Below are 17,916 nucleotides of genomic sequence, written 5' to 3'. Positions count from 1 at the left end.
ATTTTTCAATATCGCCCACCCCTAGTTCCTACCATGACCAGCATGTTAGACTTCTGCTATGATTTTGGAAACCCTTTCATTGAGGGAATTCCTCAAAGTGTCCTGATCTGAAATAACATCCTATGCTGAGGACAAGCTGCAGAGAAAGGTCCTTAATCAGCCTTCGTTTCCTCTCCGACAGAGATATCATCTCAAGTGGTTGTTGGAACAGAAGTCCTATGACGGGAAGGGCAGTCGTTTAAATCTTCTGACAGACTGTGAAAGACTTGAAGGTGAAAAGGAAGTTCCTGCAGCAATTATGGCTTTATTTTTGATTGGCCCTGACCACAACTGCTTGCCGTCCAACAATATAAGACCAAGAAGCTTTTTAAGGCTGATCTCCAGTGAGAGAGAATGAAATTGGGAAGTCAGAGGAGTCGCTGTTTTACTTTGAATGATATCCTCAATGTTCCTTAACATAGAAAGACTTGAATCTTCTGGACAATGTTGAGAAGTGTGGGGGAAAGTTCTGTGTCGCAATGCAGGAGGAGTCACCGGCTCAAAGGAGACACGGGGAGAGCTGGAGCTCTGATGTCAAACACCGATGGGTTTATTTGGAGCTTCGGCCGGAGAATTCACATCACAAGTCCAAGAGCCAGAGGTTCTGACTTCACGGTAGTGTTGTCACGTCAATTCTGAAGAACTCTACCCCAGACCCGAGTGCTTAGCTAGTTCAGAGAGAATAATCAACATGCTGCATAATAAGATAGAATGATAACACCTCTATCAGCTGAGGCCAACAGGCAGGAACAGGGAGACACTGAGAGCACGGCAGCCAAGGCTACAGGTGCTCAGTCAGGACAGCACGAACTGATACACTGGGTCAAAGTTATGGGCCTTGGAAAGTATTTCCCCGACAAGAATACTAAAGGTTTTTATAAAGCCATCACTTCAATATTTCAACCTGGTTTCTGAGGAAGTGTGCACTGACGATGAGCCCTTATCGAACACAAACAAGAACCCTCTTCAGCTATGCAGACCTGGTGCAAATGTGCACTATTTACGTCGTTGGGAAGATTTGCCAAATTCATCAAATTTCACCCATAATCCAAAAGTGAAATGATTCAAACAGCTAGGTGTTTCCCACAACGTTGTTAGCTTTAGCTTGCACTTAGCATAGCACGAAACATCGCTCTGAGCTTGGTGATTGAATGTTTTGTTGTTCATTTCACTCTGTTTTCACAGACTCTTAATGAAATAACGAGTCTTTTGTTCAGGTGATATAACCAGATGGGTTTAATGTCAATCAAAGCTTTGGAAGTGCTCAAACTGGCCGTCACCGCCAACCTTATTAATAAAGAAAATGAATAGGGTGTTTTGACTTTTAGAGCCCTCAATGCCTGACAGCTGTATTATGATGAAGAGAATGTTTTATAACTCTTCCTGTGAAATAAATACAATCTTTCTTTTGTGTCTTGTAAGAAATACGTGTGATATGTCTGGACTCGGCTCTGTTCACTCGTCACTCAGCTGTCTGTTCACAGAGCGTTCTCCCTCACATCTATCTGCCATGACCTCGTTTTCAAGGCAACACAAAAGCTTTTTCTTGATATTGATGCATCAGTGTTTGTGTTGCCGTCTTCTTTTTGTGCACATGCTGGAGGCTCTGGGAACAGAGGCTATTCAAACCGTAAGACTTCAATTACACTTCCCTTCCCCTCGGCCTACTCTCTTTTCTCCACAATAATGCAAGGCCAATTATTTTGGCGATCAAAAGGGGAATTAGTGTTCATTCGGAGATTTGCATTTGCTCTGCGTGTATCGTCTCGGCGTGTCGGAGCCTGCATGTGTTGGGTAAAGAGTTGGACTGGATGCATGTGGTTTCGGGATGAAAACCCTAAAGCCACAACAACACTAACGTTGCTTCTTAAGGAAAACAAACACCCTGTTTCATTTCCTTCTTCATGCCTCAAATTATAGGGTTCTGTTTTCTAAATGATATTTTAATACGTGGACCTGGATGTCTTTTAATAAACAACAACAACATTTCTACCCTTGGTTAAGACTCTGCCATGGTATTACTTACTTTCTTGTTTTTGTTCGTATTTGAGCAACACTTTTGGCATATCTTTTTATCCTGGTGAAGCACGACTTCATCGAGAAAAGTTCAGAATTAACACGTTTTTTTCCTTCGCTAACAAACCTTTATCCGACAGGTTTGCATGCGCTGAGGCGAGCACTCGGTGGTTCCTACCATCGGTCGGACCAGCAGCTGATGGGCACGGTGACGGTCACTCTGCAGGACCTCCAGTGGGCCATGACTGTTGTGAAGCCAAGCGCCATGAGGGAGGTCGCCATCGATGTCCCCAAGGTACTGAAACCTCTCCATCAATGCTTACTTTTTGTCCATCTCACTCATTCGTACTTTATGTTTTTGAAACTAGTCAGAAACCCAACCACAAACATCCCCTTATGTCCTTATTAGATGAGTAAAGAGTGCCATTCACATTGCAAACTCTGCCGACACTAGTTCCAGTGCCATCAGAAGGTGCCACTACCAGTCTTTTTTGCAACAGGAATTAAATCAAAACAGCTAAATGTTGTCCCTGGTACTACAATTCGAAATGAAGAAACGGTTCTTAAACTACTTGGATATGTTCCCGTGAAACAACATTGTGAATTAAAGACTGTCTGCACTTAATTTAGCCTGGAAATAGAAGAAAAAGACGTATAATTAGAAGATTAAATCCCAGAGGCCTTCCAGATATAGATCCTGAATCTTGCCAAAGCGAGTCTGGGTTTTGTGTTAAGTACGGCAAACGGCGTTAAAGAAATCCAGCTGGTCAAAAGAAGTAATCCAAGTTTATTAGCACCTCCTGTAGTAGTCATCACAAAGTACATCGCAGTAAAAGAATCAGACGGGAAATAAGACTGAATATTTATAGTATAAATGATTAAATAAGAATTAAACAGATGGGTCTTAAGGTGTTAATGGTGTACACTCAACTTAAATCCAAAGACAGGGTGTTCAAAGTTTTAGAAAATATATTTTTAATTTTTAGCCTGCAGCATGGTTCACTGGAAAGTGATGAGAACACATTTGAGATCTTAATTTGATCGAAACAGCAGCTGAAATATGTCAGGATTTTGATTTGGAGCCAGTTTTGTGTTACAGTACAGACAAGACATTTGAAAGGAACACGTCCAAAAGGTGAATGAATTATTCAGCTGTATAAAACAAGCTGAATATGAAAACAAAGTTATTTTTGGTTACTTTTTAGTGTGGTACATGTCATGGACTAAAACAAAAGCATGAATAGGCCTGAATCGAATCGAAGCCCTGCGAGAAAGCAGACTGGTCTACATCCCACTTTGCTTCATTTAAGGCAGAAAACCAGTTGATAACCCGACCAGCATCACTACTTCTTACTACCACAAGAACAACTACAAGTTAATCAACAGCAGCTTCCTTCCACGTTCAGAAAACCCCGTTTTTGGACAGCTGACCACAGAATTACCAGCACTTAAAAGATGGGGGTCAGGCTGAGGAAGAGTGGAAATGACCCTGTGGCCATTTTACCCTCCACTGCAATGAAGATGAATCACTATGCTGGGAGAGAGAGGGAGGGAGGAGGGGAGGGATGAGAGGACAGTGGTGAGACTACAGGATGTTTTGGAGTTTGCATGTGCAAGACATAACAGACAGGAAGAGGGCTAACATCATCCTCCACCGGTAATTGAAAGCAGATCGGGTCGCTGACGGTTCCTGCCAAAAAAAGAGAAAGAGGAGAAGAAGAAATGTCCTTCCTACCCCCCCCTCTTCCCCCTCGTCTCTCTGCAACACTCTGCACTGAGCTCACCCAGAGACGTTCAGTCCTTGCGGCCGGTTCCTGGAAATGAGAGAGAGAAGTGAGTTTGAGTTCGTATTTTTTTTTTCTATCCCCCTTAGAGCAGCTGAGCTGAAAGGGCAGCCGCAGAGCCCCGGACTTGATTATATCCACATGAGTGCAAACATTTGTTTCTAATCCATTTTATATAAGAAACTTCCAGTGGTGCCGGATGAATACACGCCTCGAGTTCCCCTGAAACCTCCTCGGATCACGTATCTAGAGATTTGAGTTGTGCACATTACACCGCTGGACTTATATTAGATTTATATGTAAATAAATTGGGAGTCCAATCCTTTGTTTGTTTTGCGACAAGACCTTCTTCCACTTTTTGACTTCTTTCTTGTTTACCCAGCATTACAATCTTCTTTTACTCCGCAGTCTGGCTTTAATATTTTCATTTGGCAGCTGTATCACAAGCCCATTTATCCGTCCTTTTAAACGTACTCTTCGTCTCCTTTGGGTTTTTTTTGTGTCTGAGAAGTCCCCCACACCCTCCTTCCAACCCCATCAAAGGGCCAGAGCCGAGAGGCCCCTTGTAAAGTTCAGAAAACAACAGTAAAAGATAATAACTGGGTCTCGTACCAAAAGGAAGGGAGGTAAAGACGGGGGGGGGGGGGAACGCTGCACAGCAAGGTGTGAGTCAAAACATTGCCTTCTAATTCCACAGGCGCTTCATTCTTGACAAAAAGCACCTTGCAATTAATCCTTTATATTGTTATTCCTTACAATGACTCCATTACGTCTGCAGCGACTTAACCAAGGAATGCAACAAATAGGGGCAAGATGAGACTTTGCAGCGTTGTGTTGCACATCTGCTTCCTCCGAGGAAAAGGAGGATGATTGGCAGGTTTGAGGATGTTGTCGGTAAACACAGAGGAAAGAGGCCTTTTTTAAAGCCCCCAAACAGCTCAATCTCGGTCAGATTGCACCGTCTGAGTAAAGGTCATTCTAAGCATTAGTTTGTTTATGTTCTACACCTGCTGAGTGGGGTTTACTCCCTTCAGTTTGGCTACAAATTATAGCAATTTTTCTACCGCATTATCCATCCTACTTACCACACAAAGCATAGGTCTATCCGGCAGCGTCCACACGGCGGCGTGCGGTGAGGCTTGCCGGCGGGCGTGTCTGATACTTGACCAACAACCAATCGCATGAATCTCCCGCCCCGGACACACAAGCACACGGTTTGATTGGCTAGAGCTTGCTTGTACTGGTATATGATTTGATTGGCTGACGCTTCCGTCGAAGCTTCAAAAGTAGAACATTGCTCAACTTTTGAAGCGAGCAACGCGTAAAGTTTGACATGTGAATACTTCTGTACAAGCCCTCCTTTTCACTACCAGTTGTCATGCTGCATGGTTTATTTACGGACATATCTACAAAGATGAAGTCACCGTGATGTAACATTGGTTAGTAGAATGTGATTCTGAGTCCTCAAGTTTTCAATTTTTTGATCAACGCTACCTTGTGTTTTGCATCATCATCTTTATTTTGAACCAAAATGAACCAGAGGGTGTATACAAATACTAAGAAACATTGAATCCGTTACCAAAATGTTATAATTAGCTTTCATGAACTTCTCACAAACTGCGAGAATCGATAAAGTTCTAAACAAAATCACGATCAACACCCAATCCCGAAATTGTGGTTATAGGGACCTGTCAATCACAAAGCCACGCCCCTAACGTATTTGTTTTACTCTAAATTGGAACATAATTAACCAAATGAAAACCAAACTGTGTTAAAAAAGATCTAGCAACACATGTTAATACAATTACTTTGTTAATAAATCAAATACGGAATATAGGGTAATTTTTCATACACCTCTATACAATCAGACATGTTTTGTGACCGATGGAGTCGCCCCCTGCTGGTCATAAGAAGCAATGCATCCATGACACATCCCAATCCTATCGTTTAGTTGGCTTAAGATGCGTCTCCTGTGTTAATTACAATACACACAATGTGGAGTCGAAAATGAAATAGCTTTCAAAAGCAACTCGGTACATGAGAAAGGTGTACAATAACAGATTTGGGATTATTTTAAACACTCCAGCCACATTCATTTTCATAATGCAGTTTAATGAAGGGTAATGCAGCTAAAAGTAGTCATGTCATATTCATTTAAAACAAAAACATCAGCTCAAAGTCTATGGTGTGTTCCCAAGCTGTCAACAGTATCACACAGTCCCCATCGACAGTATGAGTTCACTCAGTTGCAGTGGCGAACCGTCAGGGCCTTCAAGGTATTCAGAGAATACCTTGGAACACTATATAATTATATAAATAAAAACTCAGATAAAACAAACAAAAAATCGATTTAATTATATATATAAAATGAATAAATGAGAATCGTATCTGTGTCGTTGATTTGTTTGTCCTTCTCGGACCATGCACTACGCATTTCAGTGGTTTTGTGTTAGAAAGGAAAGCAACCAATCAGATCTTGTTCTGGGTCTCTGGGTAGAATATCCTTCAACAAGGTATTCTACATCCTTGATCGAATGCCCTGGCCGTTGCACCGAATGAGAGCGCACGTTTGGACTGACAGTTGGATCAACCAATCAGATATTGATTTGTAGCCAATGGGCGTATTCTTTCAGAGTTCCCCTCGGTTCCAGGGTATTCTAGAAGGCCCGCTAGTTAACTGGCTCGAGACAGAGGATCTAATGCGACGAAGCAATTCATGCCGTTTTATTGATTTTAACGTTGAAATGGCAAGTGCAACAGGTGAAGAGGAAGTTGTTGCGGAATTGTTGTGAGTACCCTTTTCAAGACGACAATTCAGTGAAAAGACGGGCATTATAACGCCGGGGGAGGGGGGGGGTGTGTGTGTGTGTATACATGGTCCAGTTGTGATAGACACGGTTCGCCACTGCTCCGTTGCCATTAACCCTAGATGTCCAGTCTCTGTTATTACAGTTTATAGAAGCCATTGCATTTAGCCTGTGCAGTAAATGCTTTCGACTGTACAGCAACAACACTGTTTGTATATTGTCTTGTGTCTTCTTCCTGTATCACTTCACCTGTTGACTCCATTTCTCTACAAGCCGTTTCACTGTGGCTTTCAACTCACTGTACTTTTTATTTCATTTAATTTCTCGCTGAGCCTCCAATGGGGCGTTCCGGTTGGCTGGTCAGCTTCCGGCCTATCTCCTCATCTCCTCAGCACTCCTCTCTCTCTCCTCCCTCCCTCCCCTCCATCCGTCCTCTCCCCTCTCTCGCTCTGCGCTGTCCATAAATTGTTCGGTATTTACAGTATGTGGCCAGACGCCAGGTTTCCATTAGGTGCTTTGTTCCCCGGAGATGGCGCCGGTGGCCTGGGATGTGTTACCTCTGGATGGAGAGAAGGGGGAGGAGGAGGGGGAGAGGATGAAGAGGAAGGGAGAGAGGTAAACAGCGATATTTAAGGAAGACAGGAAGAGATGGCGAAGGTCAAGTGAGAGAAGAAATGGTGATAGGAGTGCAGTAGAGATAAGAGAGATAAGAAGTCAAACGATGAGGGTGGAGAGGAAGGAGGATCAACATGTCCATAGTTATCAGATAAAAGCCATGGATTTTTTTTAGTTTTTTGATGAATCTGTTGGTTATGTTTTACATGTGGCCAAATGTTCCAAGAGCCCTAGATGATGTTGTCAAATAGCTTTACGCAGTGCACAACTAAAAGATATTCAGTGTACAATCTAACAAAATAGAGAACCCATGTACAATGTATGTTATGTATGTTTTGAGTGTGTGAGGACCCCAGGAAGAATAGCCAATGCTCATGCTAGTGCTAATGGGGATCCTAATAAAGACAACAACAACAAAAAAACACATTGAATATATTATATTTTTAAGGAATATTCTATTGGTCGACTGCACCAATATCTCCATGATATACACACAACAACTGCTTTCAGTAATCAGTAGGAGTTAGAGAATCTTTCCTTCCTATCTAGATTTCCCATGGAGAACACCAATACCTTGGCCATGTACATGTCACGAACTTAGATACACAAGGTAAAGGACTCAAATGCTGAGTAAATACTTTATTTTCAAAAATAGGAATACAAAACAAGTCTTAAGGCCCGGACACACCAATCTGACACCAAATAACTGACACAGACGGATCCCGACTGCGTTTTGGCCATGTGTCGCACCGGAACACACCGCAAAGACTTCAGCCCACGGCCAAGTAGCACGTACGAACTGCGTGAGTGGCAATAAGTGGGGTGTTTCTCAATGTCGAGGAAGGCTGCTCCAGAGCATACTACGTCATCGAGTGCCGCCGAAGGACTGTTCCAATGTCCAGCATACTTGGAATTCTACCGAGCCCGGCGTACTTCGTAGCGAGACATTTCGAGGCTGCACATGTGTAGACTCCGCGGTCTTAAAATCCCCACAATGCTTTGCGCACGGACCAATTTCCATTTAAGGCGGGGCCTCTCATATGACGCACACCTGCACACCTGTTAGCCTGTTCCACCATTCTTCGTTTTCCGAGGCTAGGAAAGATTCTTGCCTCGCTTCTGAAGCAAGTGACTCGGAAGACATGTGCTACCAAGCAAGCGTCCTCGACATTGAGAAACACCCAAGATATGAAATCGCTGGTAAGCAGACTACTGGCATGGAGACAGGACAAGACAAAGGAAGGCTGGGGAATTTAAACAAAAGGTAACCGGCACAGGTGGAAACAATCAGGGGCGGGGCTGACGCTGATGAGAGCGGGAGACACACACAAGGATAGGGAGTGAAGGGACCTGGAATGAAACACAAAAGGTGAGTACCAAAATAAGACAGGAAGTGGGAGACGAGACAAAAAATGATTAAACAAAAACATGAAACATGACTGAACTCCACACTTTTGACGGGACACAACAGTACATACATTTCCTGGTTTGTAAACATATGTGCATGACAACGGACAGGGGGTGCTTCTCAATGTCGAGGAAGGCTGCTCCAGAGCCACTATGTCAAGCATGCTACGTCATCGAGTGCCGCCGAAGTACTGTTCCAATGTCCAGCATACTTGGAATTCTACCGAGCCCGGCGTACTTCGTTTGGAGAAATGTCGAGGCTGCACATGTGTAGACTCTGCGGTCCTAAAATCCCCACAATGCTTTGCGCACAGACCAATTTCGCCAAATCTGTGGCGGAAAATGTAAGGCGGGGCCTCTCATATGACGCACACTTGCTCGCCTGTTCTACTCTTTGTTTTCCGAATGCTAGGTAGTATTTTTGCCTCGCTTCTGAAGCAAGGCGCTCGGACGACATGCTACCAAGCAAGCGTCCTCGACATTGAGAAACACCCAGGGTCAGCATCTCCATGACAATAAAGAGGAGGGACGCTGTTTACAGCAAGGTCAGGGATTCGGAGAGAAATGTGATTACCAATCTACTACAGTGGATGCAAACACTTTGTACGACTTCCTGCATAACCTGATTTCCTTCCAGTAATCTGGTTTATTATATTCATGTAAACATACTCAGAGAGAGAGCAGAGTGAGGGCAGAAAGGAGAGGAGATAAGAAACAGAAAGAGAGGGTGTGAAGGTTTCAAAAGAAATATAGGCGAGAGGAAAAGATGGGGGAGAAGGGAGGGAGTAATGGATCGGTAATGAAGGAAGGAACAGGAAGGATGAAGGGAGGTCTGAGAGGTTTTTCGGATGATGGCTTCTCCTCTTATCTGCTTCATCTCCTCCGGTTGTTCACTCTCTCCCTCCCTTTCTTCCTCCCTCTTTCCATCTGTCAGGAAGACAGCTGTTGGCTGTTGTTCGCTCCATTCAGAGTCTCCATGACTCAACCTGAGACCTTCCATCTCTTTCCAAATAATGCTTTTATATTTCCGTCCTCTGCTCTCCATCATCCGCCTGGAAGAACTCCCCTTTCTCTGCAGTTCACACGAGCGGTCAGAAAGTTAAAAGGTCATGTGTGTGTGTGTGTGTGTGGGGGTTACACGAGAGGGTCTGGGACATCAGCGAGCAATCAGTTTGTTTGGTCTGTTGCATTTATTGTTGGCGATGTGTTTGTGTTTGAGCTGCAGAAGATTAGAGCTGAATGAAGAACTCCAGGAGAACTGGAGTGAGTTAGAGCCGCGTGTTGGACTGATCATTTATTAGATCTTGGCCGCTCACTGTTGTCCACCTCCAGTTTGATACATGTGATGCATTCTGTGTGATTGCATGTTAGTCTGTGATTGATTAATACCATTGAACCTGATGCAACCTTATTATTCAGTATTTTGACTGGATTCCAGACAGATTTGAATTCCTTTTCGTCTAGTAATACTTCCAGGCCTTGTTGTTTTTCTTTCTCTTCATCTTCTTGTTTCACTACTTCTTGTATTACTTCGTCCTATTTTACTTTCATACAAACTTGTTATTCTATTAAGTCTTCTTCTTTAATACCAAATACTTTATCTTTTTTGATTTTGATACTTCTGAGTCATCGCCTCCTTCTTCTTCTCCTGCTTCTACATCTTTGTCTTCTTCTACTGTCTTCTATTTCTTCCTCGCTATTTATTTAATATAATTCCTTAGCCTTTTGTAAACTTGTGTTCTCTATCTACATCATGATAAAATGCTTCTTTTAAGTACATACAAAAATGGTTTTCAGCAGCTTCAATGAAAGATCCCATTATTAAAGGTGGGGTAGGTAAGAATGGAGAAACCAGCTCTAGTGCGCTAGAATTTGAAAGTACGCAACCGAAAAGAATCGGCCCCTTCCTTCAGACTTCCTCACAGAGCCCCTCCTCCAACACACACGGACGCGCACATGACCAATGAGGGCACGAGATAAGTTTGTGCACAGATGGAAGGCTGACAGGCAGGTAGGCCATCCAGTTACTTTAGCCGGGCCGGCTCAGATGATTGGTCGTGCTTTTTACAGCGCCACAGCTTCCACAGATGATATTTTTAATGTATTTATTGTCAAAGCATTTAATGTACTCATTGCTATCGGGAGGTTAAGAGCATTCCATGGAATATAACAAAAAGTGTTTCTGAAGAGAATTACCTACCCCACCTTTAAATTGGCCTTTAATATTGATTTGGTTTAAAGGGGACCTATCATGCAAAATGCACTTTTTAATGTCTTTTATACATTTGTGTCCCCGGTGTGTCGGGGAACTCACGCAGCGTCAGAAAACAAAACCCTCTCTCTTTTCCTCCGTACCCACATCTCTAAAAACGGGGCTACAACGGAGCTGATCCAGATTTGCGTCCAATATGACGTAATATCTGAAATGAGGACCCACGGCCCAATCAGAAACGTTGCTATCAGAAACAATGACTGTTTTGGACATAATATGGTCGGTGCATGTTTACATTAGCAAGCATCGCTAACACTCAGAGCTAACCTGTACTGGAGCGAGCATGCGTAAAAAAGCAGGAAATAAAAAAGGAACTCACCTTGTTGTAAACCCTCAAGAGAAAAAGCATTTGAGCTCCATACTGTTTCAGAAATAATCCTTGATGTGGTTTGGAACATAATATGGCATTTAATCACGGCAGCATTCAGCTGTATCTCGTATAATTCTGAGCAGGCACTAGCTCCCCCTCCTCCTTTTTTTTGTTTTGCAAGCTAAGGAACCAGATCAACCGTTCTGGTCAGGGCTGAGATAAAGGGATATGAGGGATGTCTAAAATGCATGATCTGTATTTTGAGCAAAACACATAATGTTTTTTGTATATATCTGAAACCCATAATATGTCCTAAATACGGCCTAAAATAGCATAATAGGAGACCTTTAAACCTAAAGTATGGATACCAAATTATTATGCTGCATTCATGTAACCTTCATCTTACAATAAATACTTGGTGTATTAGATGTGTCTGTGAATTTGAAGAAAATTGGCATTTCACATATTATATATTTACATTCACAATACAGCTTACGGCAACACTTCAATGTAAACAGAATCACATTTGGTTCCTGAAATTCAACAATGTTTCTCTACTCCCTCTCACCTATTCCCTGCAGGTTCGCTGGTCAGACGTTGGCGGGATGGAGGAGGTGAAGTTGAAACTGAAGCAGGCCGTGGAGTGGCCCCTGAGGCACCCCGAGGCCTTCACCCGGATGGGCATCCAGCCCCCTAAAGGAGTCCTGCTGTACGGCCCACCCGGCTGCTCCAAGACCATGATCGCCAAGGCGCTGGCCAATGAGAGCGGACTGAACTTCCTGGCTATTAAAGTGAGTTTTCATTTATCAACCATAATCCTATATTCTAGGAATGGTGTCGTTTATTGAGCTTCTTTTCTGAAGTGATGGATAGCTTGATGATTCATTTCACAGTCAAGGACTTTTTAGCTCAACCGTTTGGTATAACTGAACATCATTGGAGTCAATTGAATTGCTATTAGAGTGTTTCATGGCAATAACACATGCATTTCACCTGTCCTTCTAAATGTATTTAGAACAATTTACTGTTTATCATTTTGTATTTCCAAATATAAATGAATTGTTATAACCCCTTACAAACACCGTTCCCAGTTTCCTGGCTATAGAGTGGTGCAGTGACGAGTCCTAAAACCCGGAAGTGAGTTAGTATTTTCCCACGTCCTGTTCCCTCGTCTCAGAGCCAATGGGACTTGAAAGCAAGTTCCTGCCTCCTGCAGACTGTTAAAACAAACGCTTCAACTTCTACAATTTAGAATCTGTATGTTTGAATATGGATCTTAAGTTGGCGTGACGTTGAAGTCGTGCTGCTGGACTCGGCTGTAGTTCCTTTATAGCATAACGTTAGCATTTTGCTTCTGGCGATTAGATTTATGCTTAGAAAAGTATAAAAGTAGGGTAGACATGTGGATATTATCCGGCTGAACAGAACATGCATTTATCAAACAGGTTCGTTTCCCACAGACCTTATTTCGAGCTATTTTCCAAAATCCTATGGAGAAATCCCATTGCTTTCTGTCGAGGGAACCAGCAGCTTACTTCAGGGTAAATACGTCATCCCTGCACCGCTCTATTCAAGGGAGTTTTAATCAATAAGTCATAATTATATATTCTAAGAATGGTTTAATTTAGTTTATTTTTTTTTTCTATTGTGCAGAGGGCTATGAGGCTTTTTTTGACTGGATATGAATATATAATGTATTACAGGTTTGCCTCTTCATGTCATATGTTGGTTGTGTGATGTTCAAAAAACACTGCATTACGACTCAATAGGGAATACAAGTAATAGAGGTATTCCAAAAACCCATATAAAGAACATGACTTTGACTTAGATGCAGGTGTCGTGATTGATGACATGTTGTGAGCAAGCTTTCACAACAGATCAATAGCTTGATGATGAATGATTCAATATCATTTCACAGTGCCCTGATGTATGTACCTGAACATAATCGGGGTTACATTGAATTGCCATTGCAGTGGCACTTGCTTTCTTGTCCTTACAAATATCATTCGAAAAATGCAATGTTTCTCATTTGTATTTTATAATAGCGGAGACGTTGTATTGTTGTAACCCCTTTTTTTCCGTTATTTACCCTAAAGTAGCTTTAATTTTGTCTGACTGACAGTTCACTTTCTAATGGTTTAACCAAGTCTTCATTTTGGCATTTTAATGTTTAAATATTCCAACTCAAGACATGTTTTATAGCTGCACCACCCTATGACAGGAACATATTCAGACGCTTCATCGTTTGATTCTATTTGGGAAAAATGTGAATTGCTGCAAACATGATATTTAAAAAACGTTATGTGGGTTTTCTAATGAACAGCTGACCTGTGAGTCAGTGGCATTTGATCACGGATAGTAAATGTATTCATCCACATCCACACATTTGATCGTACTTGTCACAGTAGTAGTGGAGATGTTTCCCCGATGACCTGGAGGCGGTCTGGCTGCCCCACTTCCTGTGCAGAGAGCTTCCCTGTCTGACCTTTGACCCTCTGTTTGTCCCCTCTCATTCATCACCCCATCCTCTCTGCCCCCTCCTCTGTCACCCGCACCGCTGCCCATTCAGGCCCGGATGACAGAGATTGATTGATCAGCGTGTTGAATTTTTAATCAGTAAACACTTCCCCAAGCTGTTGCCATGCGAGACCGAGAGCTTCGACAGAATCTCTCACCCAGGGTCATTAAGCCCTCTGCGGATGTGATTTGCTTTATTTTGCTTCATGGGGTTGTTGTATGTGTCGGGACAACGTCTTAGTAATGACTTGAAATACCAAAAATCGTTTTTTTTCGTTGTCCAATTGCATTTAAACTTTCCACTATAGCTGCACCATATGGAAAATAATAACTTGTTGCGATTCCTTTCAATAATATAGAGTGAAGTGAAGACGTAATGTTGTAGGCCAGACCTGAAAGTTAGCATTGCAAGAGGTCCCTCGATAAATAGAAATTCCCCCATTGATTATGATTCTTATCACAGTCTGTTCAGCGGGATACTCTCCACATATTAAACCAGCTTGTCATTTCTGAAGCGTAAAGGCAAAATGCTAATGTATATCGCACAACTTCACGTTAGCACCACTAAGCTAATAGCGGCTAATGTTCGCCGTGATGACGTTTTTGTGGGGGAAACGTCTGTAGCAATGGAGACTCAGAGAGACACGAGGAGAGCTGGAGCTTTGATGGCAAACACTGGCGGTTTATTTGGAGTTATGGCCGGAGAATTGACAAGACGGGTGGTGTGTCGCGAGTTGACACAGCGGTTGCCAAACCAATTCTGAAGAACTCTTCTGCAGCTCGATGTTTTAACTAGTTCGGAGTGTAATAATCAACATTCTTCATCAGCGAGACTAAACAAATACGGACCCTGAATCTAACTAGAGCCCTCGTCCATAGGAAAGAATGTGCGCCAGGGAACCTTCGTCCCTGAACAGTAAACGACCTCATGGCGGCTTGTGCTCGGTCATAAGCTGGCAACAACAATGCGCCCAAGCTGCTCCTCCTTAAGAGAGATAGCAGCGACACCCAAGGCCGTAGACCTACTGTATTCCGTGGAAAGGAGACAGTGAGAGGAGGAAATGGTGAACTGTGTTGAAGGTTGAATACCTAAGCAAATGATTCCCTAAGTTTTGTTGTATTATTTACTCACTTGTTAGCAACTGCCAACAAAGAACATGTTTTGGTGTTTATTACAGTTTTTTAGAGGAACTATATCGAACATATATTTTCTGTTAAGTCAGTAGGATATGATGTAACGGTTTGGATAGCCCTGCATCTTTACAATCATTTGAATATGGCACATGTTTCCATTTCCTTTCAATTAATTGTGCAGCCCTATTATTCCCATTTGTATTTGGCCGAAGTTGAAGTTCATCAAATTGATGGTAAGTAATGGAAACAACACATATTCTTGGAAGCAATGCATTACATTAGCAGACACAACTGATGGCAGAAGACACATGTTTCTCTTTGTTGTTCGGGACGCTATCATTGCCGTTGACTTGTGTTTTGTCTTTGATGCACAGATGAGTGGAACTATAATCTTGCGCAGCAGTTTTCAAGACACGAGGAAGAGTATCTGCTTTGTGAAAGCGTTCAGAAACATCCTGTCCCTCCCGCTGAAAGCCGCTCTCCAGCATCTGAAATAACAGTATCAGGTTTTTCCAGTGCAGCGGTTGCTTTGACATAGATACGTTATCCAGATTTAAATGTGGATACTTTAAGGCTCAGCCTGTTTCCTCTGCGTGAAAAAGCCCTATTATCATCTTGTCAATTTCAGTTTCCCCCCACTGCAGCGGCCACTCACACACACTCACATCCGCCGACGCACACACACACACGCACGCACGCACACGCGCACACGCGGCTCGTATCTCCACACTGTCGATGGTTTTAAGCTCGCCGTGTCCAGCCCCTGGCTCGGCCTCAGAGAGAGGAACCTGGGATTAATGAGTCAACCTCCACACTTACTGCGGGAGACAAAAGGGCTGCGAGTTAAGTGTCGTCCCCTCCGTCAGCCCAGAGGTGTTGAAAGGGTGGATTGCAGGGAGGAAGTTCTTCTTAGGGCTGAGTGGATGTGTATCTGCCTCCGAGTGAACGAGAGCAGAGAGAGGAATGGACTGAAGGAGAGGGAGAGGCTACAGGAGGTTCACCGAGTAGTCATAGTGAGATAAAAGTACGCTTAGTGCTAATGTACAGTAGGAAGCAGTTACAGGTGGAGCAGTGAAGCGTGTCCTCACTCACCTGGCTTCATCTTAGTCTTGTGACATTTCTAATGCCTTACAGCGATCATCTGGTTGGACAGCCTTACAGGTGATTACACTGACTCTTGGTTGGTGATAGCTGACTTTTCTCCACGCTTTATTGACTTTCAATACATCAGAATCCACCATTTAAGTCATTGACATATCTTGCCATTTACATTTTCAGATAAATAGCCACATATATATAACATTCTCATATTTACCTCTGGACAGATATTTCTCCTGTGTGCTCAAGACAAATAACCGGCTCTGACATTCACCACGAGTGAGCCACATAAATAACTGCGTCATGTTTTACTGTCCACACAATGCATGAACGATACCCCTGGTGTTTTTATAACCTGTTCACTCCGGCACCACAACGTCCTTTTAGTCTGGACTGAAGAGAGAGATTAGTTTTTTCTAGGGCCCGGACTTTAACGCGTTAATTAAGATTAATTAATTAAACAAAAATTAACGCGTTAAAAAAATTAACGCACTTTAATCGCACTTATTTTTGCACAGCGGAACGTTTCTCACTGGATGAGTTTCAGGCGTACCGATTATACTGGAGCACCAACTAACGTTCATGACTTCAGCATGGGACTTCAAACAACAACAAACCACGGTGATCAATAGTCACACATGAACGAACAAGCTGATGAGACCGCTTTGGTCAGCCCCGTGGATGGGACATTTTGTTTTAAAAAACGGACGGATGGAAGCGTCGATAAGAGCACGGTTGAGTGCAAGTTATGCAAAAAAGAATTTGCATATCACCGCAGCACATCAAGCCTGAGGTATCACCTAAATGCAAAGCATGTAGCAGCTAGCGTGGACGTTAGCCCGACTCCGAGTGCAAGGAACCACACCCTGACCCAACCCACACTCAACCAGATGACTGGTTTCAGGGCCAGGATAAGTAAGTCCACGTCTGAGAAAATAACCAGCTCACTGGATTGCACTCGACTGTCGACCACCTGGAGTAACATCCATGTGGAAATGGCTTCTCACTGTTCTCAGGTCAAATATGTATTTGATTAAAAATGCGATTAATTTCGATTAATTAATTACAAAGCCTCTAATTAATTAGATACATTTTTTTAATCAAGTCCCGGCTCTAGTTTTTTCATATGAATACATATTTTGCATATATCTATAATCATAGTTGGTGGTCGATTATCATTTTGAAAACCCCTATGGGGAGAGTTTAAATTAGCAGTAGCTCTAACTTCTCTGTTAAATAGCATCGTCCCTATTGGATGAATACAGTTGTTGGTAGCAGTGATAATAGTACAGAGGACACAGCAGCAGTAATAGTGAGGCTGCCACTAATCTTAAACCAAACTGTGAATGGTCCAACTGCTGCCAAATCGTGAACTTGTTAAGCGGTTTGTCGTTCTGTGGGGATACATCTCGACACTAGAAGTAAATCATTAAGTGTTTCTGAGTGGGGATAATCACAGGTATGACAACACTAGCCTGGCTGTCCATTCTGCACACAGTATTGATCTAAAACTAAATGGGACGCTATGCTTTGGTCGCAGAGCTTGCCACCAGCGGCGTTAGTGGTCGTACCAGCAGTATATCAAACACGGCGCTGCGGAGTTCACACACTGAGACATGTCTTCATGTGCCAGCTGAGCCACACATGTGACACACACACACGAGCCGGTACACAGTGTTCAGTGGACATAGAAGCAGCCCTGTGGAATTACAACACACACACACTGCTAAAGACGCCGCGGCGCAGCAGCTGCTCTCCGCTCCGTCAGAACGTAAGCTCACGGTTTGAACCTTCAGCACACACAGGGAACCAGGTGACGCCGCACAACACATACACACGGTTAGAAGAGTCTCCTGGAAAAGGTGCCATGTATTTAACCGCTGCTTGAAATCAGATACTTTGAACTCAACCTCATTA

General features: G+C 43.1%; 1 protein-coding gene across 1 annotated transcript in view; it reads left to right on the top strand.

Moving 5' to 3' along the window:
• Positions 1–17,916, top strand: part of afg2a (AFG2 AAA ATPase homolog A) — a 137,307-nt gene that overhangs the window by 22,179 nt on the left and 97,212 nt on the right. The window contains exons 11-12 of the mRNA XM_034092457.1: positions 2,196–2,350; positions 11,832–12,041. Of these exons, the coding sequence (XP_033948348.1) occupies positions 2,196–2,350; positions 11,832–12,041 (365 nt within the window). The remainder of the gene's footprint in view (positions 1–2,195; positions 2,351–11,831; positions 12,042–17,916) is intronic.

Source organism: Pseudochaenichthys georgianus, chromosome 10 (assembly GCF_902827115.2).
Source record: "Pseudochaenichthys georgianus chromosome 10, fPseGeo1.2, whole genome shotgun sequence".
Taxonomy (NCBI): domain Eukaryota; kingdom Metazoa; phylum Chordata; class Actinopteri; order Perciformes; family Channichthyidae; genus Pseudochaenichthys; species Pseudochaenichthys georgianus.
Note: the sequence above shows the minus strand (reverse complement) of the source record. Positions and strands in the feature narration are given on the sequence as shown.